Consider the following 14,365-nt stretch of genomic DNA (forward strand, 5'->3'; position numbering starts at 1 on the left):
GCTTTGAAGGTTACATAGATATTATGTTTTGCAGTTTATAAAAATAATATTTCTGATCTATTAATGAAAGATGACGATTTATATTACAAAGTTCTCACATGTCATTGTGTAAGTATTATGTCACTTGTATTTAATTTATACACACATTATGCTTCTATCAGTTACGGGCCATCATTCCACCGACCTGAGCTTTGAATGCTAGCTAGGTAAGATAATGGGAAAATAAACCATACTGTATATAAAAAATAAAACATGCCACTTTTCAAGTATTTTTGCACCATTACGCACCATTTTGCTACATTACTGTACATTATTGTATTAATTCAGGCAGACCCGTGTTTTACCTTCCATTTCGATTAACTTCATATGTTGTCTTCGTTGATTGGCTTAAAATAAGTTTACGTCATTTGACATATGAGTTACTTCCTGGTGGAATTTCCAAATCTTCCAAAATACTGACAGCTAATTCTGACATGTTGAACGTGTAGCGGTAAGTGTCATTTTAATGGACATATATATTTTGTGTGATTTTGTAATCTGCAATATTTCACTCACTAAGTACTTAGTTAAGTTAATCATTTCCGTCTTCATTCGCACTCAAAATACTACGACCACAGACAGCGTAAATTATTAAAGGTAAAAGGTAAAGGTAAGTTTTATTTACCGTCGCTTGGTGAAACAATTAACATAAGCTCTATAGAGCTATTCTGCGACCCTATATTAAGAACATTTAAAACCAATTATACCTCAAACCCAGCAATTTGCTGGTACCCATTTACAGCTGGGTCGACTGAGGCAATTATTATAAGAAAGTGTCTAGGGGTACGGATCCGTACCTCTAGAATCAGATTCTAGAGGTACGGATCCGTACCACTAGACAAGCCTGTTAGAGGTTTTCTAGGGGTACGGACCTCCGTTTTTCTAGAGATTAAGGGTCATTTATGTTTCAAATTTTGTTGAAAATGAAATAACAAATAAGACTTCAACAGTATTCACCTAAAACTTGGATCTAAATGGTTTACAGATAACAGCGTTCATCCGATTTGTTTCATTTTCTTTCGGAACGTAAATAAATGAGGAAAACCAAATAAATCACGAGGATTCGAACTGGCAGAAAAAAAAAGATACATTTAAGATTAAACAAAATAATGTTAAATATGTTGGGCAAAAACTATTTTAATTGATAATTAACCCCAAGTGTATTTATGCTTTTCACACATTTGGTAGCCGTTATACGAGATACAAGAGACTTTTTTACAAACAGTTTCTTTTACTTAATATCGCTTAATTTATTATTAAACAATCAGTTCCGTGCCGATTATCATTATAACTTGTTAAATAACAAAATAAATAGGTGCATATTATTATGCATATTTTTTTAATTTTTTTTTTTTGAATTTCAAATAGAATACACTTAAGGGATAGATTCATTCATTGATCTAGCTGTTATCAACAGTTTATTTTACAACAAACTAGTCGGCATGGAACAGTGTATTCATTTGGAGTTTCTCGGATATTTAGGTTTTGAAAGAGAAGGTAAACAATCGAGTGAATGCTGGTATCTGGACGATTCACAACCAGGTAAAAATAAGAAATTCTATTCCTTCATAAAACATAAGAAAACAGAAAATTGTGGTGTAGCACCTCTTAAGCATGAGGGTCTAACATATACTGACCCTGCCACCAAGGCCAATATACTAAATAGGCAATTTGAGTCGGTCTTCTCAAAACCACAACCACTCAGTTTGAAGCAACTCTGCAAAAAAGTTACTACAAACACTTCAGCACCCAACATGCCCATGATCTCCGTTACAGAAGAGGGTGTTGATAAACTCCTGCAGGGGCTCTCTCCAAACAAAGCCTCTGGCCCAGATGAACTCTCACCAAGAGTTCTAAAAGAGCTACACCACGAGATAGCGCCCATCCTTACAATTATATTTAGGTCATCCCTGGAAACTGGCTGTGTCCCGCCAGATTGGAGAAGTGCAGTTGTCGCCCCTGTTTATAAGAAAGGCCCGAAATCCAAGGCCAGTAACTACAGGCCAATATCTCTCACCTGCATAGCTTCCAAATTATTGGAACACATTCTAGTCTCCAACATCATGACACATTTTGACAATAATGACCTCTTAAGCCAGTACCAGCATGGCTTCAGATCTAAGCATAGCTGTGAATCACAACTGATCAGCTTTACACAAGAAGTTTACGACAACCTTGAGCAAGGTCAACAAACAGATGTAATAGTAATGGATTTTAGTAAAGCATTCGACAAGGTTGATCACAATAAATTGATATTTAAACTTAATGAGCTGGGTGTCCACCTCTGGTATCACAGTGGATAAAGTCATTTCTGAAGGGTCGAACCCAAAGAGTAGTTGTAGACGGCTGCACTTCTGACACCCTGCCTGTCCTGTCCGGTGTCCCTCAGGGATCCGTCCTAGGCCCTGTCTCTTTCTGGCTTACATTAATGACCTACCAGATTCTATTAGAAGTAAGGCAAGACTGTTTGCAGATGATACCATAGTATACCTTACAGTCAAGTCCTCATCTGATGCCCAAACACTACAAAAAGATTTGTACGCCCTTGAAAAGTGGGAACAGGACTGGTCAATGGAATTCAATCCAGACAAGTGTGAGGTTTGCTGAAAATTTACTCGCAAACGAAACCCTGTCATGTTTCCTTACCCCCTGCATGACAAGGAACTTAAAATCTACCGTTACCGCTAAATACTTAGGTGTTACACTAACTAAAGACTTAAATGGTCTGAACATTTTTAATACTATTTCCTCTAAAGCAAAAAAACTCTCTTAAATTCATCAAAAAGAAATGTTCAGAAAAACAAAAAAAAAGGTCAAAGAGAAAGCCTTAACACCTATGTCCGTCCACAAACTCGAGTATTGCTCATCATCTGGCACCCTGGAAAAAGTCCCTCTCTTTACAAAGTCGAAAAAGTGCAAAGATCAGTGCACGGTTTTCTTTAACGACTATAACTATAAAAGCAATGTAACCCAGTGATTAACACCCTAAAACTGGCAACTTTAGAACAACGGCGCTACAATCTTCTCTCATCTATTTTTACAAATCCGAACAAATCTGTATGCGTCGACCATAACCATCTAACTCCGACCAGAAACCTGAACTACCTATTCCCAGTCACGTACTCAATCCCAACATGAATTCCTTCTTCCCCCGTACAATCAGACTATGGAATGGCCTTCCCCAATATGTACAGTCCAGCCCCAGCCTCAACATATTTGCTGAGCGGCTGGCCACGTACGTCGGCAGTAACTTCCTTCACTATGTTTTTAACTTAGCACTGTAGTAATTTTTATTCTTTGCACTAATGAGTTTTCTCATTTTTAACACTGCCCAGACAAGCGCCTTCCAGTCATAATCGTTAATGATTGTTGGAAGTATCATGTAGATGTAGATCTGTAAACCAATTGGATCCAAGTTTTAAGTGAAGACTTGTTAAGTCTTATTTGTTATTTCATTTTCAACAAAATTTAAGTTATAAATAACCCTAGATCTCTAGAAAAAGGAGGTCCGTATCCCTAGAAAACCCCTAACAGGCTTGTCTAGAGGTACGGATCCGTACCTCTAGAATCTGATTCTAGAGATACGGATCCGTACCCCTAGACACTTCCTTATTATAAAGTGCCTTGCCCAAGAACACACCGCAATGGGAGTAGCCAGGATTCAAACCAGGGGCCTTCACCTCCGCAGGAAAGTGTCTTAGCCCTCTCGACCAATGCGTCCACCAAAGAGACTGTCCAATAATTTGAGTAAATGTCACTTAATATTAAAATTTTAATAAAACATTTAGGGAAAGTCCAAACTAACTTAGGTGTGATTAGTTGCAGTCCCATCATTGTAGCCGTACTCGCTTGGCTTGTCAGGATGACATTTATGATTGGATGTTTCTAGGGGTACGGATCCGTACCTCTAGATCTGACCCTCCCTATTCATTTGGAGTTCCTCGGTTATTTAGGTTTTGAAAGAAAAGGTAAACAATCGGGTGAACACTGGTATCTGTGAACCATTTAGATCCAAGTTTTAAGTGAACACTGGTTAAGTCTTATTTGTTATTTCATTTTCAACAAAATTTAAGATGTAAATAACCCTAAATCTCTAGAAAAAGAAGGTCCAAACCCCTAGAAAACCCCTAACAGGCTTGTCTAGAGGTACGGATCCGTACCTCTAGAATTTGATTCTAGAGGAACGGATCCTTATACCTAGACAAGCCTAATAGGGGTTTACTAGGGGTACAGACCTCCGTTTTTCAAGGGATTAAGGGTCATTTACATTTACCAGTCAAATTTTGTTGAAAATGAATTAAGAAATAAGACTTTATCAGAATTCACCTTAAACTTGGATCTAAATGGTTTACAGATAACAAAGTTCACCCGATTAGGGCCGATTTCCTTACATTTTCTTTCGAAATGTAAATTACAGAGCAACACCAAATAAATCATAAGGATTCGAACTGGCAGAAAATATATAAAAAGATCGATTAAAAAAAAATAATGTTAAAACTATTTTCAGTGATAAGTAACCCTTAGGGTATTTATGTTTTCCACACATTTGGTAGCCATTTCAAGAAACAAGAACCCTTTCACAAGGTCACAAACGGTTTCGTTAACTTAATGTTGGTTGATTGATTATTAAACAATCAGTTCCGTACTGATTATCATTATATCTTGTTAAAATAGGTGCATATTATAATGCCTAATATATTGTACCCACTGACAACAAAGTTGAAGGGGGGTATACAGGTTTCAGGTTGTCTGTCCGTCTGTCTGTCTGTCCGTAGACACAATCTTGTGTGCACCATCTCTCCTCATCCCATTGACACAATTTAATGAAACTTCACACAAGTGATCAGTAACAACAGTAGTTGTGCATGGGGCATGTAAGGTTTTTTCAGAAAAAAAAAATTGCATAGTTACGGGACTTAATTTTTGTTACTTTACTATATATTTAGACACAAACTTGTGTGCACCATCTCTCCTCATCCCCTAGTCACAATTTAATGAAACTTCCCACAAGTGATCAGTAACAACAGAAGTTGTGCATGGGGCATGTTAGGTTCTTCAGAAAAATTTTTTGCAGAGTAATGGGACTTTGTTTTACTATACTATATACATAGACACCAACTTGTGCGCACCATCTCTTCTCATCTCCGTCACACAATGTTAATGAAACTTCACACAAGTGATCAGTAACAACAGTAGTTGTGCATGGGCCATGCAAGGTTCTTTCAAAAAAAAAAAAATTGCAGAGTTACAGGACTTTGTTTTTTGTTACTATACTATATACATAGACACAATCTTGTGCGCACCATCTCTCCTCATCCCCTTGACACAGTTTAATGAAACTTCACACAAGTGATCAGTAACAACAGTATTTGTGCATGGGGCATGTTAGGTTCTTTCAGAAAAAAAATTTGCAGTGTTACGGGACTTTGTTTTACTATACTATATACATAGACACAAACTTGTGCGCACCATCTCTCCTCATCCTCCTGACACAATTTAATGAAACTTAACAGAAGTGATCAGTAACAACAGAAGTTGTGCATGGGGCATGTTAGGTTCTTTCAACAACAAAAATTGTAGAGTTATGGGACTTTGTTTCTTGTAAACATACTATGTACATACAGTGTGCATATGCAATCTTGTGCGTGCCTAATCTTCCGAACCCTTGCATACAATTTAATGAAACTTCACACAAGTGATCAGTACCAACCCTAGTTGTGCATGGTGCATGTTACGTTCATTTAGATAAATATTCTGCATAGTTATGGGACTTTGTTTTTTGTAACTATACTGTATACATACAGTCCACATAATTATGCAATCTTGTGTGCGTCAAATTGCAATGTACTGTGTCAGTGCTTTGGGAGGGGGGGCGTACATTCATCACCTTTAGTGATAGCTCTGTTTTTTTTCTGCTTAATTTCAAATAGAATTCATTTAATGGGTTAGATTCACTCATTAATCTGTTATCAACAGTTTATTTTACAACAAAGTAATCAGCACGGAACAGTGTAATCATTTTGAGTTCCTCGGTTATTTAGGTTTTGAAAGAGAAGGTGAAAAGTCGGGTGAATGGTGGAATCTGTAAACCGTTTAGATTCAAGTTTTAAGTAAACACTGGTTAAGTCTCATTTGTGATTTCATTTTCAACAAAATTTAAGATATAAATAACCCTAAATCTCTAGAAAATGGAGGTCTGTACCCCTCACTGGAAAACCCCTAACAGGCTTTTCTAAGGGTATGGATGCATACGTACCTCTAGAATCAGATTCTAGAGGTACGGATACGTACCCCCAAACACTTCCTTTGATATATTATAGTTGTCATCACTCTAAGCAAAGAAACATAGAAAACATTTTATTTTCATAGCTCTGTTGCTCTAAGCCTTACCCGTTTCTGCATTTTATTGTTAGGAAAACAATGACATTAGAAAATAAAAAAGTCATGAATACTGATCAGACGCTGTAATAAATCAAATAGTAATATTCAAATACATGTAGAAACTTCAAATGGGATGAATATAACTCAAGATTTTAAATAAGACACTTAAATTTTAAGGAAATATGTGAACAGGTGCAGGGTGATACCTGCCCTGACAGGACCGTTTTCAATACGATGACACTAAATTGCAGAAACAAAACACAAAATGTCAGTGAGGCAATTTTATGCTTTACTCACTTTGACCCACACTAGAAACCTAAATTTCCGCATACACGTGTATCTCAGTCTCAAACACAGATTTTGACCTAGTGACCTACTTTCATTTTGAGTGGCAAGATGAACCTTGACATGAGTTGACCTTGATTTTGACCTAGTGACCTACTTTCACATTTCTGTAGCTACAGCTTTCAAATTTGGACCAAATGCATAGTTTTGTGCACTGAAAAAAACTTTGACATTGACCTAGTGACCTACTTTCACATTTTTGGAGGTACAGGCTTCAAATTTGGACCACATGCATAGTTTCGTGTTCCGAAATAAAATTTGACCTTGATTTTGACCTAGTGACCTACTTTCACATTTCTCAAGCTACAGCCTTCAAATTTAGACCACTTGCATAGTTTTGTGTACCAAAATGAACTTTGACCTTAAGATTGACCTAGTGACCTACTTTCACATTTCTGTAGCTACAGGCTTCAAATTTAGACCACATGCATAGAATTGTGTACCGAAACAAACTTTGACCTTGACATTGACCTAGTGACCTACTTTCACATTTTTGAAGGTACAGGCTTCAAATTTGGACCACATGCATAGATTTGTGTTCTGAAGTGAAATTTAACCTTGATTTTGACCTAGTGACCTACTTTCACATTTCCCAAGCTACAGCCGTCAAATTTGGACCACTTGCATAGTTTTGTGTACGGAAATAAACTTTGACCTTAAGATTGACCTAGTGACCTACTTTCAAATTTCTCAAACTACAGCCTTCAAACTTGATGCACATGCATAGTTTTGTGTACAAAGAACTTTGTCCTTGAAATTGATCTAGTGACCTACTCCACATTTCTCAAGCTACAGCTTTTGAATTTGGACCACATGCACAGTGTTGTGTACGGAAATGAAAACTTGACCTTGAGCTAAGTCAGTAAGTCTTGAAATTTGGAACACTCAAAAATGGCACATTGGTGGGCACAAAGATCACTCTGTGATCTCTTGTAATTATTGCACCTTTAACTTTGCATCTTCTCTTTTATCTTATTATCTTTTCACTAATGCACTTATTATATATAATAACTATTATATTTTAGACTAACACTGTTTTCATGACTAGCACATCCCAATCATAATGTTAGTTGATTCTTGGGGAGTAACCTGTAGAAGAGTAGAAGTAATGTAAACATAAATTCATTATTAGCGATGTAAACATTACAAGTATAGTGTACATGTAGCAGAAAACATTCCCAATGGATTTCACTGGAGATTTCCTAACAGAAATATGCAGAATAAGTTTGTATGTGACAAGACAGTGACAGTCAAAATTTATCACGCTGTCCTGAAAAGTTCTATTATTTGGGCTAGAGGGGTGGCAACTATAAAATTTTATAAAAAGTGTCTAGCTATGTAGTAAATATAGATTTATACAGTATTTCCATAGTTAAAAATAACAAAGTTAATAAAGTTCTTTGATATTCAATTGAAACGTGCTGTACTCACAAATAATGACAGTGTACAGTAGTGTGACAAGGTTTATACCTCTTACTGTAATGTTTCAAGAATTATGCCCCTTTTCATCTTGGTTAAAGTATTTCAATTTTTAATTTCCTTTAATAACATTGATCTGCACCCAAAACATAAGAAGAAAATGAACTTTTTGATCATTCTTTTTTTACCTAAAAACTCATTTAGTAAAGTAGAGAGCAAGTGAATCGGACAGATCAACCTTTGAGCTTCTTAGCAAAATGATCAGTTAAACTGTTTGACTTAATTTGGTGATATGATTGGAACAAGTCATTTTTCAAAAGTACCAAAGACTGAAAATTACTTATATAAGAAATCTAGGGAAAAACTTGTTATAGGCAATATACTCCTGACTGTAAACTTAATGAATGTCTTTGCTAGACAACATTTTTATTGCTAATATTAACCTTATGCAACATAAACTATAGATCAAAATATAGGGGCCTCCTTGGCCGAGTGGTTAAGGTTGCTGACTACAAATCACTTGCCCCTCATCGATGTGGGTTCGAGCCTCACTCGGGGCGCTGAATTCTTCATGTGAGGAAGCCATCCAGCTGGCTTACGGAAGGTCGGTGGTTCTACCCAGGTGCCCGCTCGTGATGAAATAATGCATGGAGAGGCACCTGGGGTCTTCCTCCACCATTAAAGCTGGAAAGTTGCCATATGACCTATCATGTGTCTGTGGGACGTTTAAATAAAAAAAAATAAATAAAAAAATTGGGAATCTGTTTGTGATAAAAATGTTTTAAGCCTTAGGGTATGCATGTGAAAAATACATTGAAATTTTTAAATAACTTTTCATGTGACATTTTCAGACTTGCCACATAAATAATAAATCCTTATAATTCTCTGTCCACGATTTATTAACTGGCACATTATGTAATAAAAAACTCATTAAGCTAAGGCTACAAAAAGATTTGGTAGATCTAAATGTCGTTTTCATGAATCAGTTTTAAATTTCAGGGAATACAGTACTTGTTCAGCAGCAATGCCTCGAAATGGAGAGTTTGGTTTGACAACTAGAATAGATTTGAATGCCAGTATAAATGAGTTACCAGCCAAGATTTTCATAGAACTTCGTGATAAACTTGTTACTAACCCTGCAGACAAAGATTGGCGAGCCCTTGCACGTGCGGTGGAAGATAAGTATCCTATCAAGTAAGGTTGCTTGCATTTTCTGAAATTTGTAAAGCTCGAAGGGTTAAAGAAAAATTAATTTTATTTTGTAATACTTTCTGTAAATCTAATAAATGTTTTGGAAAAATCTGGAAAAACTGCTTGCAGTGAATTTATAAATATTAGTCTAATTTAAGAATTCACAAGAAAAGTTAAGTCCAAGTTTGACTTTAAAGTGTCTAAATAGTTTTAAACTTTTTTTTACTAAACATACAAAATCAAGAGAGAGTGTTAGCATATACCATATTCCCTTGTATGAGTTTAGAAACATTTTAACCCTTAGCCTGCTGCAGGCGAATTTAACAGCCTTTGCAAACAGCTTGGAACCAGATCAGACGCCGATTAAATCGGCGTCTGATCAGGTTCCAAGCTGTTTGCTACTCTGACAATATTTCTTCCAATTTTGGAGCAAACTGAATGAACTTTACAATTTTAGCAGACGACATTTCCAGCAGACGACAATTTATCTAGCATGCTAAAGGTTAAAATTGTTTTAGATTATAGGGCTATTTTAAATGTCATAGAAAAGATGATGAATGATCAAGATTCATAATTTTTCAGTCCATGTATGATAGAGAGATGGGCCATCTCTGGGGACAGTGCATCATCAAAGTTGCTAACATGGTTGAGTTCACAGGCGATGACAATAAAAGAGTTAGCGAACTATTTAAACAAGATAGAGTTTGATACATACTCACTTGGGTTGTCACCTTATGGTTAGTGTTTTATTTATATCTTTTATGTCTTTGTCCATTCAGTCTGTAGATGTACCCAGATGTCCATTTTGTGCATGCAGTAATATCCAGCATGGAGAACCAAGGGTCTTTCTCCACCACTGACGGCTGGAAAAATGCATATATGACCTAAACTATGATCAGTAGGAGAGAATTAAACTTCAAGGTGATATAATAAATAGACTTTTTTTGTTGCTGTAAAGCAAATTGTTGCTGTAAAGCAGATGTGTGCAAGTTGTTAAAGGAAATAATTTCTTTTACGAAATTTATGTTGGGTAATCAGGCATTTGGTTGAAGCCTGCTTGGTTAATGTAGAGTACAAGAATATGGTTGTAGAGGACAAGATGTATGTTCTCCATGACAATTTGAGAGGATACCATGTAACTGAAGTTTTCTGTCCTGGAGCTCTGATTAATGTGGAGAAATGAACATTTACATGTGAAAAATATTGTCAGTACAGATATAGAGTATAGGAACACTGCAGTTATAAAAGCTGAAAGTCAGTTCATAACAAGAAAAATGGCATAAAAACCAAAATCAGATCATATGTCTGGTTCTGGCCTGTCATGAAAGCATGTTTTGCTCTTTTTTACATCTATATGAAATTGTTATGCAATTATTTTTATTCACTTGTTTCTGAAAGAGGGGGTCGTATTATGTGAACACCTGTGGCAGCGGGTGGTTGGCATCCAAAAGCATGTCTGCTTTCTAAGTCAAACAGTTTTCATCCGATCTGGGCCAGGTTCAATAACCAGCCAAATCATCCCAGGCACTCTTCGATTATGGCCATTGAATTACTCGAAATCTGAGAATTTAGCCTTGTCGGCTCCCTAAATTGGACAGTTTTCATCCCATCTTCATCAAACCTGCTGATAATGTTTGTGGGCATAATGTCTCAGCCAAGTTTGATAACCAGCCAAATTGCCCATAGGCACTGCTGGATTATGGTCCTTAATTGAATTACTCGAAAAACTGCGAATTTAGCGTTGTCTGCTCTCTTAATCAAACAGTTTTAATCCGATTTTTACCAAACTTGGTGACAATATTTGTGGGCATAATATCTCGGCCAAGTTCGATAACCAGTCAAAATCGCCAAAGGCACTCTTGGATTATGGCCTTTGAATTACTCAAAATCTGCTAATTTAGCCTTCTCCGCCCTGTAAGTCAAACAGTTTTTATCTGATCTTCACCAAACTTGGTGAAAATGTTTGTGGGTATAACATCTCAGCTAAGTTTGATAATCACCCAAATTGCCCCAAGCACTGTTGGATTATGGCCCTTGAACTTCTCTAAATCTTTTTTTGATAATAAAATAATGTGTAACTCAGTACTGAATATTTAGACAGGCATATTTTGTGACAATCTTGCACTCTTTCTTGCAATTATGTTTTCCAGTGGATATTCAGATTATTAAGAGCCCCCCTGAAGAGATAGATGTATATGAAGGGGATCCTCTCGTCATGGAAGTGGAAGCGACTGGCCAGCCTCACCCGAGATATCAGTGGTTCTGTTGCCAGAATGGACAAGATGATTTCAAAAAACTAGTAGGAAGAACAGAGAAAATATTGCGTCTCAATGATGTTACGTATGTTGATTTTAATCATTAAAAACAATCATTTTCTTTTTTCAGACATCTACTATAGTCAACCTGGCTTTCAACTTTTCCCAAACGAGCTCCAGTTCTGAGACATAAGTACTGAGACAGATTTAGATTTCAGTACACACAATAGATCTATGTCGATAACAGAAAACGCTAAAAGTGTCCCAATTAAATGATTAATAGTTTTGCTAAATGTAAGTGCATTTGATTTTGAGTAACAACATTAGAGTCAGCTGTATCCTGTTGTAAAATTACACTGGTATCTTTAAAAATGAGGACAGTCTTAACCTTAAGCCTGCTAAGGCTGCAAATGATTTTGCCTTTGTGACCAGTGCAGTCTGATCATGATCTGCACTGTTCGCTATTCAGTCAGTAAATTTTCATTGAACACTCATTTGAATAATACATGATACTGCCCAAATTGAAGCCGGTCTGCTTAGCTCAATAGGGAGAGTGCAGGTCTACGGATCGCGGGGTCATGAGTTTGTTCCTGGGTGGGGAATACATTCTCCATGAGGATTTGATAGAAGACATTGTGTCAGTTGACAGTTACTTATGGAGAATAGGTTTGTACTGGTATAGAATCTAAGAACAGTGATCAGGTTAACTGCTTAATACTTTTGATAAATGGCTTAAAACCCAAAACAAACATACTAAACTGCCCAAAGTGAATGATGGACCAGTCCATTTTAGAAATTTAGCAGGGTAAAGTTGAAATTTACATATTTCTAGAAATATTTCTGGTTGTACTTTCAGGACGGCCAATGCTGGAACCTACACATGCCAGATACATAACTGTAAAGATCCTGATAAGACCAAGTTTACAAAATATACTCTGGTGTCAGTTGCACCAAATCCTGTGCCACGTAACACTGGTCTTAATCCACCAAGTGGAGAAAATGTCATTTATTTGTACAACCAAATGGGTAAGTAACATTTTAGTGTAAATTTGCATACTGTACATTGGTAATTTTTGATAGCCTTTATTTACTGGTTTCATTACTATGGAGCCTTAATAGCAGTGTTAAAATTTGCTAAACATGATTGTTGTATCTGCAATATTTGCATTTGCATGTCAGATTTTTGTCGATAGTATTATCAAAAATAATTGCTGCTGATGTTACCCAAAATTTCATGTAACCAGTCATTAGAATTACGTATATTAATACATTTTAGCCAAATATTGAATTGTTATTCAAGAAACAGTACAGCTATTGTTGTACCAATTAAAGAAACTTGCATATTCCTCCTGTGCCACGTAACACTGGTCTTAATCCACCAAGTGGAGAAAATGTCATTTATTTGTACAACCAAATGGGTAAGTAACATTTTAGTGTAAATTTGCATACTGTACATTGGTAATTTTTGCATAGCCTTTATTTACTGGTTTCATTACTAGGAGCCTTAATAGCAGTGTTAACAATTTGCAAAACATGAGTGTTTGTATCTGCAAATATTTTGCATTTGCATGTCAGATTTTTGCCGGAGTATTATCAAAAATAATTGGCCTCGCTGATGTTACCCAAATTTCAGTAACCACAATGAATTCTGTTATTAAGTACATGTTTAGCCCAACTTATTGAATTGTTTCAGAGAAACAGTACAGCTATTGTTGTCACCAATAGAAGAAACTGCATATTCTCTGTGTGTGTTATACTTACATATTTATCCTTGATCTTCATGAATTTGTCAAACTTCAGTGTTATAATGGAGTCTTGGCCCTTGGAATTAAGATTTCCTGCTGCCATGGTTGATACTAAGTAGCTAGTTGTCAAGATAATGTATGGCCAAGAGAGACACGGTAGACATGACTTTCAGTATGGCCAAGAGAGACACGGTAGACATGACTTTCAGTATGGACAAGAGAGACACGGTAGACATGACTTTCAGTATGGCCAAGAGAGACATGATAGACATGACTTTCAGTATGGCCAAGAGAGACATGATAGACATGACTTTCAGTATCATTTACTAATGCTTTTTAGCTCACCTGAGCATGAAGTGCTTATGATGAGCTCTTTTGATCACGCTGTTTGTTGTGCATGCATGTGTCCATTAACATCATCAACAATTTCTTTTAACAACATCTTTGATCCAAAACCACTGAATGGATATATATGACACTTGGCCTGTTCTCTAACAAAGTTCTTCAAAGGGTTACGTTTGGATGCACATAGAGTCTGTCAGAGCTGAAAATACAATAATCTTCAAAAAGACATGTCCTGAACTACTAATCCACTTCTGAAATAATTTTGCACAGATGGTCCTTATGTAACATTCTACCAAGCATTTTCACATTATTTTGATTCATCAAAAAACATGGTCACCAGAGGGTATGGTTACTTTTGCCTATACATATATATTGGAAACTTCAAAAATCTTCTTGTGTGAAACTACTAGCCCAATTTTAAAATAATTTCACACAAATAGTCCTTGTGTGACCTTCTACCAAATTTGTGTAAATTATTTTGATTTGTTAAATAACTTTGCCACCAGGGGGAGTTTGTTACTTGGTTTGAAACATTTAAATAGAACTTAATATACATGTTCACCACTATAAGGAAATACGGCCTGTCAAGTTTCAGTCAGATTGCCCAAGTAACACCAGAGTTATGACCCTTAGTAGTTTCTAGAG

General features: G+C 36.2%; 1 protein-coding gene across 2 annotated transcripts in view; it reads left to right on the forward strand.

The window, feature by feature from the left end:
- Nucleotides 1–374: 374 nt before the first annotated feature.
- Nucleotides 375–14,365, forward strand: part of LOC123566262 (mucosa-associated lymphoid tissue lymphoma translocation protein 1 homolog) — a 57,337-nt gene continuing 43,346 nt past the window's right edge. The window contains exons 1-5 of one of the 2 annotated variants that reach the window (XM_053550080.1): nt 375–490; nt 9,184–9,378; nt 9,958–10,112; nt 11,526–11,715; nt 12,487–12,656. In XM_053550080.1, coding sequence (XP_053406055.1) covers nt 9,209–9,378; nt 9,958–10,112; nt 11,526–11,715; nt 12,487–12,656 — 685 coding nt within the window. In that variant the 5' untranslated portion in view covers nt 375–490; nt 9,184–9,208. Of the gene's footprint in view, nt 491–630; nt 650–9,183; nt 9,379–9,957; nt 10,113–11,525; nt 11,716–12,486; nt 12,657–14,365 lie in introns of those variants that run through there. The other variant, XM_053550079.1, reaches the window with a different exon arrangement.

Source organism: Mercenaria mercenaria, chromosome 8 (assembly GCF_021730395.1).
Source record: "Mercenaria mercenaria strain notata chromosome 8, MADL_Memer_1, whole genome shotgun sequence".
NCBI lineage: Eukaryota > Metazoa > Mollusca > Bivalvia > Venerida > Veneridae > Mercenaria > Mercenaria mercenaria.